The sequence below is a fragment of the Gorilla gorilla genome, chromosome 7, assembly GCF_029281585.2.
Source record: "Gorilla gorilla gorilla isolate KB3781 chromosome 7, NHGRI_mGorGor1-v2.1_pri, whole genome shotgun sequence".
NCBI lineage: Eukaryota > Metazoa > Chordata > Mammalia > Primates > Hominidae > Gorilla > Gorilla gorilla.
The window spans coordinates 53,924,166-53,941,125 of NC_073231.2; the positions used below are offsets into that span (position 1 = coordinate 53,924,166).

The following is a 16,960-nucleotide window of genomic DNA, read 5'->3' on the forward strand; positions in this document are numbered from 1 at the left end:
AATTAGCCTGGTATGGTGGCACACACCTATAGTGCTGGCTACTCGAGGCTGAGGACAGAGGATCACTTGAGCCTGGGAGGTCAAGGCTGTGGTGAGCTGTGATTATGCCACTGCACTCCAGCCCTGTCCCTCCCCCCGGAAAAAATCACTATGACCACTCAGTCTAGAGTGACCCTGAGCTTTCATGGCTCCCCTGTCTTTGGTTGAGTCCTAGTCAGTCTAAGGAAACTTCAAAAAGTTATCCTCAGTCAGCCATTAAAGCTTACCTAGACAGAGGACTTAGGAGGAGAGGAATGGAGGTATGTGTTCGTTTAAAATGTTTACTAGCCTGTGCTAGGTGCAATGGAAAATGGATGAGCCAAGCAGACAGATTCCTGCCCTCACAGAACTTACAGGCTGGTAGGCTTGGATAAAATAACTGTGAGGGCGTTAGAGAGTCTGATTTTTTTAGTGATTTGGTCCCTTGGACGTATGGGTTAGAATTAAGGGTTTGTGGGTTAGCCCAGGGTCTCTCCTATACTTTGAGACTCCTTTGTTTCTTGTTCATTTCTATTTGTAGATGCAATTGAATTCAGTGAGCCTGAATCCAAATCAGGGAAACTGGTGGTTCACGGACTACATTTCATTTGTGCATTGGAAACCAGGGAATTCAACACAAACATCCGGATTGCTGATTTTTCTTGAGAGTTGGTAGGTCTACCAACACTGGGACCTGATTTTCTGCTTGGTGATGATAAACTGTAGCTGAGCTGCTCACCCAATTAGATGGGTCACGTGCTTTCTGGCTTACCAAAGTCCCCACCACTCCCTGAGGCCTTACATGACATTGTTCACTGCTATTCTCTACCTGGCTCCTGTGGACACATGAGTCTATGAACACAATCTATACAAATACTATCTTAAGTGACTGGTGAGGCTGTCAACATTCTAAGCACTAGCGAAGCGGGGAGGAAGAAGCTAGTTTGAGGCCCTTGCCTACTTGGAGTGGGGTGAGGGAAAAGCACCAGCACTTGTGGCAAGCAGGCTGCTGTGTGAGTGGATGTTTCAGCTGCTAACTCTGTTCCATGGTCAGGGAATGCCTTAGCCTGTGGCAGAAGATCCTTATCCTCATACCCTCATAGCATTGAGGTGACCTCTGCCTTTCCCATATTGGCCAAGAGGACTAAAGGAGTATTCTGGGCATGGCGACTATGGTGTGGTCCACCAACCAAGCACTCATGCTCTGAGCTCTCTGCTTTATGGTGAATTGCAATGAACAGGACCTTGGCCTATTAGGATCTGATGTGCTAGCTCAAGAGAGGTCCACTGAGGGATCACAGTTCTTCATGAGAACCTCAGAAGAGCAAACTTTACACCTAGTATGATTCTACCGAATTAGGGATGCAGCTCCATTTACATTCTTCACAAAAATTTAAGAAATGAAATCAGACCCATAGTGACACAGATATGCATCAAGTATACAATCTCCCACATTCATCGAAAGCAATTTGGTGATAGTGTTAATTGAAAGGCCATGCCTATTCTTCACAAAATAGTAGAGACCTGGAACTCTTTTACAATGGAAAATAATATTGGTGGTCCTTTTGGAACAGCTTCACATAGTTATTTATAGGAGCCCTTCAAAGAACAGAAATAGGGAAAAGGGAAATTTTGCCATAGTTCAAGATCAGTTTGGTTGTTTTTGCCTTGAATTTTCATAAAGGATCCATCCCTTCATGAAAATTTTCATAAAAGCCTCACCTCAGCTACAGCTGTATGGATGAACAGAAAGGCGAGGGCCTGGCCCTGTTGCACCAGGAAAGGACAGAACTGCTGTCTGCTGTGGAGGAGACCCGAGAACCACCGGGGAGCCCTGGTTTCCATCCCTGCTAGCCCGCCATCAATGCAGCATGTCTTTCTGGAGGCGCTAGGCTCCTTCGCAGGGAGTGAGGAGCGTGCTGGTCTCTTACCTGGGGCAGCGTTCCTTTCACTAGTGCGGGGATATCAGCTTTGGAGTAACCAACAGCTGCTAGGCCATCATCAACATCCAGATCGAATAAGAATTTCCGGAGCGTCTCTGCCAACACCAGCCCTGCATCTTGGATCCTGGCAGTGCGGGTGTCGGCTCCTAGAAGACATAAAGTGCTGACTGTAGGGAGAGAGGAAGAAATGGGCTCTGGGTGGAGTTCAGTCACAAGATCAGTGAATACACCATGCACACCCACGGAGTCTCCCTAACGCCCAGCACGGGGCCATCGTGAGCCTCCCCAGGAGGGCCCAAGTTGGCTGGGGGAGCTCACTTAGCTCTGACATTTTGGAGGGGCTGCCAAGTCCTACATACTTGCCCCTTGTGTGGTAGGAAGAAGAGGAACAAAGACAAGAAGAGAGGTGCAGAACAAGGCAAGAAAGTCGGTTGGTGCTGGGATGGAGGAATGAATATTTGAAGAACACACAGCTTATGTAATTTCAAGGCTTGGAATTTGCTGACATCTAGAGGTGTATGATGTGTTCAACGTCTTTTCCCACAGCAACATCTTAGAAAAAGACAAATCCTTTGCAAACACCCTGTGAGACAAGCTTACAGAAGTACAAAAGCTCTAAAATTAACCACCAAAAAGAAAATAAGCATGATACAAATGGATTATGTGTGAACAGGGAAGAAAATTTTTGTCCTCTATAGCTATAAAACTTTTAATTTTAGATTCTGTTGCCAAAGGGCAGAGTAGGTTCCTCTAAATAAATATTATAGAACCAGCTGGGCAGGACCAAGAACATGAAGGCTCTCAGAAAACAGCGTTTCATATGCAGATAATAATGGTATTGATGAAAGAAGATTCATAAGGGCAGAATTTTTACATGATTAGTAATTAAGAGGCCAGGCCTGGTGGCTTACATCTGTAGTCCCAGCACTTTGGAAGGCTGAGGCAGGAGAATCACTTGAGTCCTGGAGGTCAAGACCAACCTGAGCAGTGAGACCCTGTCTCTGTTAAAAAAAAAAACTATATATATATATATATATATATATAAAAATATATTATATATATATATAAAAATATATTATATATATATATAAAAATATATTATATATATATAAATATATTATATATATAAATATATTATATATATATAAATATATTATATATATATAAATATATATATATATAAAATAAAAATTAAAAAATAATGCACATAATCATGGAAATGGCAATCTGGAAGAGCCACGCGGGAGGTTCTGCCCTCAGGCAGGGTGACAGAGAAAGTTCCCAGAGGAAGGGAACTGATTTCACAACCCTTAGCACCCTACATTCTCATATATTCTAGCCAAACACATTCACTGCCAAGAAGTAAAGCCCTCTACAGAGTGTAGCATTATATGAAGTCTATGCAAAATGCCTCCCACAGTAGTCTAAGTCCACTTTCTGTTGTATTGTTCAAAAGGAGATCGTGACTACTTTCACATCCATATTGAAGCACATTATTAAATCGGTTTTTAGTTTTCTCTTCCATGACAGTGAGAACTCTTAGGAATCCAGGAAAAGGTATGAATAGAACCAGATACGGGGCTGGCTGGGAGAGCAGCCGGATGAAAGGTAAACCTTGCCTGACAAGACCAGTCTGTATTACCCAGCGGTAGCTAAAATATGGATTAGGTGGAGCGGTGACACATGATACGAAGTTTATGAAGTTTTAATGTTCCTGGGAATGCTGCCATAAAACACCATCGAAACCTCTGCATTTTCCTATGAAGTGTTACAGAAAAAAAAGAGATGGTAGGAAAAAGAATACATCAGTATTTTAAGCTAAGAAATCTAAGATGACATGGAGAATCAAAATATTTCATCGTGTGGGATAGCTAAGCGTAGATAACATTAAAACTTCCCATTCAAGAAGGAAGAATCAGTGGGTTCTTCCAGCCTGGAATTTGTCTAACAGAGGAACTCCCTTCTCAGTAGTGTTGCTAGTTGCCTGGAGTGTTAACTTTAAGTTCTCTAAGATTTTCCCATTTATCATAAATGTAGCCTATGATTTGCGCTCTCTCTTCTTATTTACATGCTTTGAATATATACAAAGGCAGCTGAGTCCCAAAATATGGCTGAACAACATCTCCAGTCCGAAAGAGAAAAGGGACACAGATCCTTGGTAAAGTTGCACTGTTTCCCCTCAGCACCCTCTGGGAAATGGAGCCCCTGGCCCCTCTCTGCCCTGGGCTTGTGTCATTAACATTCCCAGCACAGCACCTGGGACTCAGCGGGAGCTCCTGCAGGAGGATGTCTGCGGTCCTTCCTACCTCCCTGGAAATAATCTCTCCAACGGCTGGGCTAGGAGAGCATAATGAAGTTTTCTTTTTAGCCTTTCCCTTCTTGCCCTAACTAAACACAAGTGGCGGAATAAGATGTTTTGCAAGTTAATAAAATATTCAAGTCTACTTAAAAGAGTTCTTGTATTAGCAAAACACCAACATTTTACTTACCATTAAAGCTATCCTGAATATCATTTTATTTCTGGTAAGATTCAAAAGGTACTGTGGATATCTTATTATTGACATTATTTATTCTACAGTATGGCAAACAGACTCCTCTTTCAGGATATTTTTATAAAGTTTCTAATTGATCAGGACCTTTGCAGGCTTTGGTGAAAAAAAGTTTCCAGTTGTTTTGATTCTCTATAATTAGGAATTTACTCCTGCTTCCTGATACAGATTCATTTTATTATCGAACATAGCAAAAGTCATTTATAACATTAAAAATATACAAATAATTACACTTTCCCTTGAGATAAAAACAGGAAACAGTATTACTACAAACGTAACAGACTCAATACTCTCAGAAACATAATAATGACAGAATTTTAGTGCTAGATAGGGCTTTGGTCAAGTCACTGACATTTTTAATCATATATTTATATTTTAAAAATGTTTTTAAAGAAACAGGATCTCACTATGTTGCCCAGGCTGGTCTCAAACGTCTGAGCTTAAGCTATCCTCCCACCTCAGCCTCCCAAATTGTTAGGATTACACTGTGCCCAGCCTGACATTTCATTATTAAGCTATCGCAAAGCAATATTTTTTGGTATTGTCCTTTATGGTTCTTTTTTTTTTTTTTTTTGAGAGAGAGAGAGAGTCTCACTCTGTCTCCCAGGCTGGAGTGCAGTGGCATGATAACAGCTCACTGCAGCCTCAACTTCCTGGGCTCAGGTGATCCTCCCACTTCAGCCTCCCAAGTAGCTGGGACTATAGTCTTGCACTACTGTACATGGCTATTTTTTTTTTTTTTGATAGAGATGGGGTTTTGCCATGTTGCCCAGGCTGGTCTTGAACTCCTGGGCTCAAGTGATCCACCCAACTTGGCCTCCCAAAATGCTGGGATTACAGATGGGAGCCACCGTGCCTGGCCGGTCACAGAATTTTGAGTAATGGTTCATACCCAGTATTTCTGCCGTCTCCAGGTGTCGCTCTGGAAACATCTGGGCCGTGAAAGTGAACACCGCTGGGGACGTGAGCACCACAGAAAGGCCATGGGGCTGGGGAGAAACGAAATGCGGTGACCGGCAGATGACAAAGCTGTTCTTCCCTGCATATTCTAGATGTTAAGCTACTTTACCCCATACTCTAAGCAGGCGAGAATTGGCAAATATATTTATGGAAATTGGGATGATTATAATATTTAATTAAATAATTTATTCTTATGATTTTACCACCAGTGGGTGATCCACATTGTAATCCTTTGCTTTATACGTCTTCACTAAACCTGAAATTGGGTAAGACATTCCATGGCTAGAAAAGAAAGAAAATCCTTATGTTCATACACGGTTATCAAAATTCAAGTCAACAATAGAAAGATACTCTTATGGGGATGCCTGTCACAGCCTCTAGACAGTATCATTACCTGAAAAAGTGATATGTTCTGTTTTCTTGGATATAAGGATATATTATGATGTCTAGGACATGTAGTGCATTCATTAACAAAACCTCTGAAAATGCTCAATTCAAATGCTCATAGAATTGTATGACATTAAAAAGTATTGATCCAGAAGTAGCTCCCTGAACCCATTAGTTAACATTACGATCTCAAAGACTTGGTAATTCACTTCGAAGTTTCTGTAATAAGCTCCGGGCATGTGTTTTCTGTTTTTCCCTGGCAGTTCCTTGGCAGTGTGCTCCCAGATGATGTCGGGGGAATTTTGTGAGTCAGGATGTGCTGTATTTGATGACGTGCAAGCTTGACCCACCAGTGATCTGTCCCACCAGTAACTGACAGATCCCTTCAAATGTTACATACTCACAGAGTCCAGTCAGAAATGATTATTCTAGCCTGACAGGCTATGTTAATCAGTTCTGGTTTGACTGATTTCTCTTGCTAAATTCTACCTTAAGGATTTGTTTAGATTTAGTTGACATCAAGAAAAGGCATCATGGTTTTTGTTTTTACTGAAAAATTCTTTTTTTTTTTAGAGACGGTATCTCACTCTGTCACCCAGGCTAAAGTGCAATGGTGTGATCATAGCTCAATGCAGCCTCGACTTCCTGGGCTCAAGTGAGGAAGGATCCAGCCACCACGCTCAGTGAAAAATTTTTTATATCCTCTTGAACTATTGATGAACAAATAGGAAAATATTATAGTTTTTTTTGTTGTTGTTGTTTATTTGGGTTTTTTTGAGACAGGGTCCCGCTCTGTTGCCCGGGCTGGAGTGGTGCAATTCTGGCTCACTGCTGCCTTGACCTCCCTGGCTTAAGCGATCCTCCTGCCTCAGGGTGGCTGAGACTACAGGTGTTTGAGTAGCTGGGACTACAGGCATGCACCACCACACTTGGCTAATTTTTGTATTTTCTTTTGTAGAGACGGGGTTTCACCATGTTGTCCAGGTTGGTCTTGAACTCCTGGGCTCAGCTCAAGGGATCCATCCAACTCAGCCTCCCATTGTTGGGATTAGAGGCGTGAGCCACTGTGCCCAGCCAAGGGTATTTCTTCAGGCTAGATTCCTAGAAGATAATTGGTGGGCCCAGGGGCATAAATATTTTTCAGGCTCTGGGTACATTTTGCTCACTTGCTTTTTGGAAAGGTGTTGCCAATTTATGCTCCCATCAGTGGTAGATCATCAGAGGCTGATCATTCCTTGCGCTCGCCCTAGCAAAGGCCTATTCTTAATTTTTAAAGTTCAATGGTTTTCAATTTAAAGCAACATACCAATAAAGTTTCAATCAAAGAGATTAATTCTGGGCTATTGACAAGCATTCTGATCCCTTTCTTTTGTGACAGATTGGGGGAAAAATCCTACATTTAAGTTTAAAAAATCCACAACACATGGTGAGTATGTGGAGAAATCAGAACCTTCACCCACTGCAGGTGGGAATGTAAAACAGCGCAGATGCCGTGGAAAACAGTCTGTCAGTATCTTAAAATTTAAACACAGAATTACCATATGACCCAGCAATTCTGCTCCTACCTATATAACAAGAGAAAGGAAAACCTATGTCCATAGAGAAGAAAAAAGCTAGACACAAAAGACCACATATTCTATGATTCCATTTACATGAAATGTCTAGAATGGGGAAGTCTATAGAGATAGAAAGTAGGCTGGGCGTGGTGGCTCATGCCTGTAATTCCAGCACTTTGAGGGGTGGAGGCGGGTGGATAACTAAGGTCAGGAGTTTGAGACCAGCCAGGCCAACATGGTGAAACCCCGTCTCTACTTAAGAAATGTAAAAAAATTAGCTGGGCATGGTGGTGCACATCTGTAATCCCAGATAATCAGGAGGCTGAGGCAGGAGAATTGCTTGAACCTGGGAGGTGGAGGTTGCAGTGAGCCAAGACTGCGCCATCGCACTCCAGTCTGGACAACAGAGTGAGACTCCATCTCAAAAAAAAAAAAAGAAAAAGAAAAAGAAAAAAAGTAAATTGGTAGTTGCTAAGTATTAGGGAAGGTGGGGGGATTGGTGGATGACAGCTAGGAGGTATGGGATTTCTTTTTGGGGTGATAAGATGTTCTAAAATTGATGATGGCGGCATAACTTTGTGAATATATTAGAAACTAATGTTCTGTACATTTTAAATGGGTGAATTGTATAGTATGTGAATTATACCTTAAAAATTTGTTATTAAAAAACCCAGTAAACCACATTCAATTTAAGAATACATTTAGGTTTCTACTTTATAGCTGGTGGTGGAAAAAAGAAAAAAAGAAAAAGAATACATTGAGGAACATAAAAGAATACATTTAGGAACCACATTCAATTTAAGAATACATTTAGGTTTCTACTTTAGCTGGTGGTGAAAAAAGGAAAAAAAGAAAAAGAAGAATACATTTAGGAACATAAAGTTAAATTTCTTCCTTCTATAGCATATTTAAATTTTACCACCTGTCCTGAATTATAAACATTAAAAATTTTTTAAAGCAATAGCTTGAGTAAAGAAATGAAATCTCAGACTTGCTCACCACAGATGAACACCAGCATTTCCAAAGCCGATGCCAGCAAAAGCACTTGCCAAGTGCATATGAGACCTTGCTTCAAGATCATCAGGATTTCTGACAGCCCTGTGAATGATATAAATACCTAACAATAACACATCAACATTGGCAATTCCTACAGAATAAGGAGCTGCCTTAGGGAAAGATACGGTGAAAAAAAAAGAAATGCTACTCGGTAGGAAGAAAAATTAGGCAAGTTATTCAAACGACGCCTTGTCTTCTAAATGAAAACTGAAGGGAAACATATTTCTCATCAACTGTTTCAGCAAAGGCATAATAAATACGCTGTCAGCTGCTCATGTGATGTAAAAGCGCCGGGGGAGGCAACGCGCTGGTCCCTGGATGGCGAGGGCCACTCCAGGAAGGTGCCCTGAGACTCATTCTTCTTCTTCATTTGTCAGTGCTGTTGACGGCCCTGTGAAGGGATGTAAACATTCTCAGATGCCCGGGGCTACCTGCCGGCCAGCGCTCTTTCTCTCTGAGACACTGCCTCCCATTGGACCCACTGGGGGCCTCTTTATATCTGTGGTTGCTGCACCTCTATGCCAACATTATTGAGGAAGTGGATGTTATTGTCGAATGAGCCTTAGCTTGCTCTGGGTGTCCCCAGTGCCACTTTGGAAAAGTCAATTCTCAAAAGCCCCTTTCTGATTGTGCACAGCCTTCCTGCACTCACTGCTAAAACCTTGCCCCAGGGAAGAAGCCTGAAGACCGTCAAGGGAACCTACTTTTCATGTGGGCTTTTTTGCAATTTTGCCTTGCGTAAGAGTTCCTGTGGCGAAATAAAAAAGCACAGCCTTTTTTTCCCCTTTCATTTGAAATGTTCCTTTCATGTGGAATGGTTGGGTGATCCTGCCTCCTTTCTGAAACCCCATGTTAGTTCCTTATTCCCCCAATGACAAGGCGAAGTAGCAGGTGATGGAGCTTTCAGCCTTTCCTCTTTCCATCTCTCCTTATCTACCACCACTGTGCCACTGCCAAGCCTCTGTCCCTGTCAAACAAACTGGCTCCCCATGATGCGTGTCTGTTTGGACCTAGTCAAGTGCTGCTGTGCTGTCCTGGGAGTCCCCCACAAACCTGAAATAGTATTGGGTTCCTTCCTGCTGCTCTGCTACAAATGCAATTGCAAGGCTCCTTTGTCAGTGGAGCTTCTAGCTCAAGGCCAGAGGAAGCACCGTGCTCACGTCTAGGCCTAGCCTACCTGTGGCCGTTCTGTCCATTACGTATAAATACAAACGTGAGTCTGACTTTGAGTATGTCCTAATATCTCAGGTATCAGCTTTCATCCTAAGTATATCTTTGCTGTCTCAGGACCTGATTGCTATTTGCTCTCCTGTAGCCTATGGCTACACATGTATGTATATACTTGTATTCATAAATCTTTCACAACCTCTTAGGAATCTTTTTACATTTTCTGCCTTTTATATCTCCTGGGACAGCAATCTCTACTCCTTTCTTTTGTTTTTTAAATTGAGACAGGGTCTTGCTCTGTCACCCAGGCTGGAGTGCAGTGGTGCAATCATAGCTAACTGCAACCTCAAACTCCTGGCTTCAAGCCATCCTCCTGCCTTGGCCTCCCAAAGTGCTGGGATTACTGGTGTGAGCCATTGTGCCCAGCCCACATTTATTTCTTAAGTTTAGTTCATTTGACTTAACTCAAAGGATGGATTCTGTGTGTCTTCGGACAGGGCCTGGATGGGCATAGCCAACATCTGCCAGTGCTGGTCTCATTTCTGCCCTGGGGAGCCAAATCTCAAAGGACACCGCCCCTCATCCTAGCTTGGCTCCTAGTTTGTCCCCTGGCTGCCTTTGCCTTTTAGGGACTGAAGGACCCAGTTTTCATCTGCCTGTCCCTTGGGTCCCTCCAGAGGCTGCTGGTGTCTGGGGCTTCTGCGCATCCACTGACTGCTTTTCTGGAACAGACCTGCTCAGGATATTTCAGGCTCAGGCATGTCATGTTTCACGTGCTGGCAGAATGTGGGCCTCCTGTTCTATTTCTATCCCCTTCGGGGTGACATACCTCTTCAGATACTTAGCCACGATCCGCAGCGCGTGGATAGCCCAAATGTCGCTGATTGGGTTGCTGCCCTGGTACGCAGGCCGTGTGATGGGATTTGAAGGGCAGGGGCTCCGTAGGTGGTAGGGCAGGGTAGTGTATGACTCCAGGGCATGGCTAAAAAGAAATATTGAAAGTACACAGATGGAAAGCGTCGTCTTCCTCCTTCCCTCCATTTAGATCACAACCTGTCTTGGAGCTGTTTGGCACTCAACCCACGGTGGATATATTATCTAACACTGATGATCACAGTACATTCTACCAGCCCACCTCTTGCCTGCAACAGTCATTACTTATAATATAAATTAATACAGTTGAGTTTACATTAACAGCATTACAGTATTTTTGAGTAGTATGTATAAGATTATATATGGACCTTTTCTAGTGTCAATACATTTTTATGGTGTCGAATTATATATTTGAGCAATAAAAAAGCACTGAATCTAAAAAAATGACTTCATTATGGAAGATATTTACCATTTTATACCTTGCATTGATCAAATACTATATTACCAAAAGTGGGTCATAGCTACACCAGACTCCTATGAAAATTACAGTGTAATGAGTGAGAATATAGACTTTGGGGTCAGCTGCCCAGATGTCAATCCTGGAACAAGATATTCCTGCTGTGGACCTGGTGTAAGGCACTACCCTGACTCTAAGACAGGGATAAATAATAGTACTGGTTCATGATGTGGCTGTGAAAATTCGATGAGTTGACACATGTAAAGTATTTAGAAGAGTACCTGGCACATTGTACATCTTAGTATTCACTATTATTATTAATTCTTGGCCTGAAGAAAAAGCAGATCTTTTTCTCTTATGTACCGTAAACTCAGAGTTTGCTGCTTCAAGAACTAAGCTTCATAGCTGCCTCCACCTGCTGGCCTGCCATGACTTCTAGCTCATCAACTGCAGAAGAGAACAGACATCACCGTCTAGATCAGTGATGCACTGGAAACACAGTGTAACATGAACTATGTTTTGCATGAATTATAGTTTTCAGTATAATTCCCCATGGGGGCCTCCGTAATGTTTCTGGGACACTCTCCTTTCACTTGACTGTGAAGGGAGATGACCCCATGTTTTGCATGAATTACAGTTTTCGTTTTCCCTAGAATGGAGGAATTACTCTCTTCTACATATGAGAAGCAGATAATATTTTTTGGACAAATCATTAGAAAATTGTTTTGGAAATTAGTTTGTAGATGGATATGAAGGCTTTGTGGTTCTAAGCAGGGAATGTGTGAATAATGCAAGAATGAGGTGTCCACATGGGGAAGTTGGGGTGGCCGGTGAGGCCACTGTAGTCAGAGTGTGACCTCTGCCTTGCAGCACATCTAGACTGAATCAGATCCCAGATCCAAGTGCAGATTTGTTTCTCAGGGGTGGACTCACCGAGCTAAGCTCACAGAAACTATGTGTAAAGCCTGGAAGTCAGCTTAATGCTTTATGACAAGAAACATAACTGCTAAGCAGACATCAGAGTCTTCCAGATGGCACCTTCTCTCCCTACAGTCAAGCCCTGGGATGGCCACTTTATGATCAGAAGTCCATGGAGTCCTAACGAGGGGAGTTACCTCGAAGATTTAATACATGGCTTGTCCACCTTCAGAACAGGCCACTGGGCCCTACGGGCAGATTCCTCAGGCCAGGTGTTCTTTCCCTTGGGCAGTACTTGAAAGAGCAACTGCCATTATTCTCCTGCCTTCTGAGCCCACTCCCCACTTTGACTGACAGTGAAGTCTTTGGGCCTGTGAGTCACCTACTTAAGGGTGGCTGCTTTGGGTCATGATGTATTTATTATGTACTTTACAGTGAGGAAGGAAAACCTTATTCCCCTCATTTCCAGGTTATTAGGGGACAGCTCATCAAAGTTCTGACAATATTGACCAGAATGGAGTTAGACACAATTTTCTACAGTCTCTTGGCAGGCAGCATAACATAGTGAGAGAAGCAGATCACGGCCCTGGGGGACCTGGATGTGAGTTCTAACTCTGTCACCTCCCGCTTGTGTGAACTAGCAGTATACAAGTACCTAGGATGTGACAGTCACTGTACAGGGATGTGCAGGCATGTGCCACCATGCTTGACTAATTTGTAAAACTTTTTTTTGTGGAGATGAGGTATCACTTTGTTGCCCAGGCTGGTCTCAAACTCCTGGCCTCAAGTGATCCTCCTACCTTGGCCTCCCAAAGTGCTGGGAATACAGGCGTGAGCCACTGTGCCCAGCCTGCACCGTTTTTAAAATAGGTACCACGGAGGATGAAAACATACTGTGATGCCACAGATTTTAAGTTATGTCCTGATTTCAGAGGTGTTAAAATGTGAAAAAAATGTGTATGTGCACATAGATGAACGAGGGTCATTTGGCACATGCTGAATGTGAAGTGTCGGTGGGGTCTCCATGAGGCCTGGAGCTCAGGAGCAAGGTCTGTGATAGAAATACTGATTAGGGGGCCATCGGCACAATGCAGCTGAAGCCGAGGGAACATACAGTAAGACTATGGGCAAGTCACTAAACATCTCAAACCCAGTTTTCTTGTTCAATAAAACAAAGGTCCTGTATCACACAGAGCTGCAGTGAACTGATGTATGTGAGGTGCTGACACAATGTGCACGGTCTGGGGGTGCTCTGGAGGTGTTAGCTCTGTTCCCTGCCCTCTTCCATGACATGAAGCCTTCGGCATTGCCTAGTTAGTGAGGCCATAAAGGTAGCTGGTGTGTCCCTGAGATGCCACACACCAGCTCCAACTGCCCCTTTATCCCCTGAGATGCTGCACACCAGCTCCAACTGCCCCTTTATCCCCTGAGATGCTGCACACCAGCTCCAAATGCCCCTTTAGCGGCATCCCTATGTCCCTGGCTGTGGCTGGGGGGGATCCATCCTGAAGAGCAGGTTTGTGGCCCACACCAGATGTCACCTAGTCACCAACCTCTAAAGCTTGAATGTTTGATTTAGGACAGGGGGTAATGACAGCCAAAGCTAGGGATGTTGTGGGGTGCTAATCAATGAATACTTAGCATGTGCGTTGAGCAACAAAATACTATCCATAGACCCAGTACTAAAAAAGCCCCTCCAGGAGGCACCAGCACTTACCAAAGCACATCAAAGCCACTGTTGGCGACCACTCGGGCAGGCATGTGGAGGGTGTGCAGAGGATCAATCAGTCCCAGTGTGGGTTTGATGGCTCTCGAAGTGATGCCTAAAACATAAGGATTTTCAGTAGAGGCTAAAGCCATGGGCATCATTTTAAGAAGGCAAATGACTTCAGGATAATAAATCACCCTAAAAATAAAAATATGAGAAAAGGTTCATTTTCATGTAGTGAAGAAGTAAGGAGCAATGGAAAGTCATTTAGAGTCAGAAACCTGGGGTTTTCAGTGGTGTGTTGGAGCTGGCTCCTACTGGTTTCCAAGGGCCATGTGTATGCATCTCTTTCCAACTCCTGGATGAGTGATGTCACTGGCCGTGGTGAGAGTATTTACACCACGGAAATGGGCCAACACTACAAGTCAGGGCTTACTTGTTTATTATTAAATTCCAGACAGCCAGTTTACTAGCACACCACTGGTCCTCGCTCTGCAACTTACTTTGTGTCTTTGGGCAAGTCACTTAGCCTCTCTGAGTTCTCTGTAAGATTAGACTATAATAGCACAGGGCCTCCAGCTCTCATTGAGCTGTTGTAGGGATCAAATGAGAGAATATTAGGTAAAAGTCTTTAGAAACTGTAAGGTAGAATGTAAGTGTTGGCCATTATTATCATCAACTTAAGAAATGTCAAAGGATAGTGCAATTTAATTTTAAAAAGAAAAATTACTAAAAGTGTGCAGTTAAATGTCAATTTATTCTGCTATGAAGATCTGAAAGCAGGATATTGAGCCAGACTAAAAAGAGAGACATTTCTACCGCATTAGCCAAGAGTCTGAGACAGAGAAGATGGCATAAAAATGACTAAGAAGACAGAAAGCAGAACAGAGGTTACCTGGGAAAAGGACTGGAGGGATTGGCTGGGATGGAGCATGAGGAAACTTTCTGGAGTGATGGGAATGTTTTGTATCTTGATTGGGGTGGTGGTTACATGAGCATATATGTTTGTCAAGGCTCATCAAACCAGATTCTTAAAATGTGTGCATTTTATTATACAAAAATCACATCTCAATAAAATTGATTTAAAATGTAAAAAATATGTCAGAGAAAGGAAACAGCCATTTATCATTGGTGTACAGTCACTAACTTGGGCAGAGAATGGCCAATTAAGATTCATGGCATTTCAATATGCTTTCAGCAGTAATTCTCAAGAAGTTTATTACATTGTTTCATATTTTTATATGTACTTGGAAAAGGAAAGAAAATGTGTATATATACAAACCCTTTCCTTGGCTCCTTGATTTTTTTCCTTTCTTTTTAAACTTGATACAAAATATTTAACGTATTTATAGGGTACATGTGAGTATTGGTTACATACATAGAAAGTGTGATGATCAAGTCAGGCTCTGTGGGGTATCCATCACTCTGAGTACTTTTGGGAACATTTCAAGTCCTCTCTTCTAGCTACTCTGAAATATACAATACTTTGTTGCTGACTTTCATCACCTTACTCTTCTATAGAATATTGGGGCTTATTCTAACTGTATCATAACTGCTTGATTTTTAAATATTAGGATTTAAAGAAGAGTGTGGAGTTGAAAGGTAAGGGAGATAATTCAAAAGTATGGTTCTTACCAATTTTTACTTTCAAGTGTTCATAGTCAAAAATGGCAACCCCAGTAGTTTCACTCCCGGTTCCTGAGGTAGTTGGCACTTGAACAAAATAATATTAATTTTAATAAAGCATCTAAATAAAGGTTAGTGGAGATACCTAATTCAGCCTTAGGACTGAGGAACAAAATTAGAGAAGGAAACTTTGCTGACCCTCTTGTTTGCATGATATATATGAATTAACATGTATGGAAGCCTAACATGTATGATGTCTATGTCTGCATTAATATGTATGTAATCTAACATGGAGGATGTCAGTGTCTGTGTTATCATGCATGTAAGTCCAATGTGTATGATGTCTGTATCTGCATTAACAGGCATGCATGAGGTCTGTATCTATATTGGCATGCATGTATGTTTAGCATGTACATTGATGTCTATGCCTGCATTAATGCACTTGCATGTTTGACATGTATCATGACTGCTGGATGAATGTTTATGTTGTTTAATATGCATAATGTCTGTGTCTGTATTAATATGTATGTATATTTAATATGTATGTGTGACCTCTGTATCTGTGTTAGCATGCATGTATGATGTCCATGTCTGCCTTAACATACGCGCATGTTTAGCATGCATGTGTGTTTAATATGCATGTATGTGTCTGCATTAACATGGTCATGTTTAATATGCATATTGCCTGCTTCTGCATAAATATGAGTGTTAATATGTATGGTGTCTGTCTGTATTAACATACATGTGTGTTTAATGTGCATGTGATCTCTGTACCTGTGTTAACATGCATGTATGATTTCTGTGTCTTTGTTAACATGTATGTATGTTAATCATGCACATGTGTGATGACTGTGCTGTATTAATAGCAGTGAGCTCTGGGAACCTCAGGCTCCTTGGGGGCCAGAGCTTAAGCAGCTGCAGCTGGGTCAATGCAGGCTGCCCAGCACCTCTGGTAACAAAACTCATATTTGCTGTCTCTAAAAGACATCTTTATTCCCTCTTGGCAGCAAGCACAGTGACGCTCTGCCTTTGCTGGGCTCCGTGGTTTTGTGGTTCTGTCAAGTTTCTAAACTTTACTAATCACCCCTCTGTGTGATGCTGACACAGTTTCACCAGAGGGTTCCATTTGCCAGACACCAATTATGCTGCTCCCTGCTGATCCCTCATTCACAACACAGCAGTTCATCTGCCATCGACTTACTCACATCCCATCACAAGGCCTCTTCACAATAGGGCAGGAGAGGGGAGAAGAAAGGGCAAAACTTTAAACTGAGGATATGTCCCAGTTACCAGTTAGTGCATGTTAGCTATAAAACTTTAAATAGTAATATGCTAGCAGCCATAAAAATGGCAGAGAAGAAAAGACTAGAAAATCTCAAGGTCCCCTGTGGAACAAATGAGCTATTCTGATTTGGATTTGTACGTCTGTGCCCTGGGTAGCCACAGAGCAGATGTCACCCAGCGTGATGGGCCATGCTGGCCACATGTCCCAGGGAAGAGACAAAGCCTGAGGTCAGCTGAAGAGCCATTGTGTAGAAGAAAGGATTGAGTCAACACCAGAAAAATAACAGCTAATGTTCTCCTTAAACTCTACAGTGGCTGGCAAAATGGGACAAAACAGAGAGCAGTTTAGGGGACAAAGCTGCTGACAGAGGGATCTCATCATATGTCAGTGATGACCTTCCCCCTTTTCCACGTGGTGACCCCATAGCTTAAATCTGCAAACTTTCCTTCCACTGACC

The 16,960-nt window shown here is 42.5% G+C and overlaps 1 protein-coding gene across 4 annotated transcripts in view; it reads right to left on the reverse strand.

Annotated features, from left to right (window-relative positions):
* ADHFE1 (alcohol dehydrogenase iron containing 1) overlaps positions 1-16,960 on the reverse strand; it is a 36,502-nt gene that overhangs the window by 6,398 nt on the left and 13,144 nt on the right. For 3 of the 4 annotated variants that reach the window (XM_004047111.5, XM_019032409.4, XM_063709241.1), the window contains 7 exons: positions 15,228-15,305; positions 13,602-13,707; positions 10,466-10,618; positions 8,413-8,511; positions 5,674-5,752; positions 5,403-5,499; positions 1,950-2,107 (listed from right to left, as the gene is read on the reverse strand). In XM_004047111.5, the coding sequence (XP_004047159.1) occupies positions 1,950-2,107; positions 5,403-5,499; positions 5,674-5,752; positions 8,413-8,511; positions 10,466-10,618; positions 13,602-13,707; positions 15,228-15,305 (770 nt within the window). Of the gene's footprint in view, positions 1-1,949; positions 2,108-5,402; positions 5,500-5,673; positions 5,753-8,412; positions 8,512-10,465; positions 10,619-13,601; positions 13,708-15,227; positions 15,306-16,960 lie in introns of those variants that run through there. The other variant, XM_055349490.2, reaches the window with a different exon arrangement.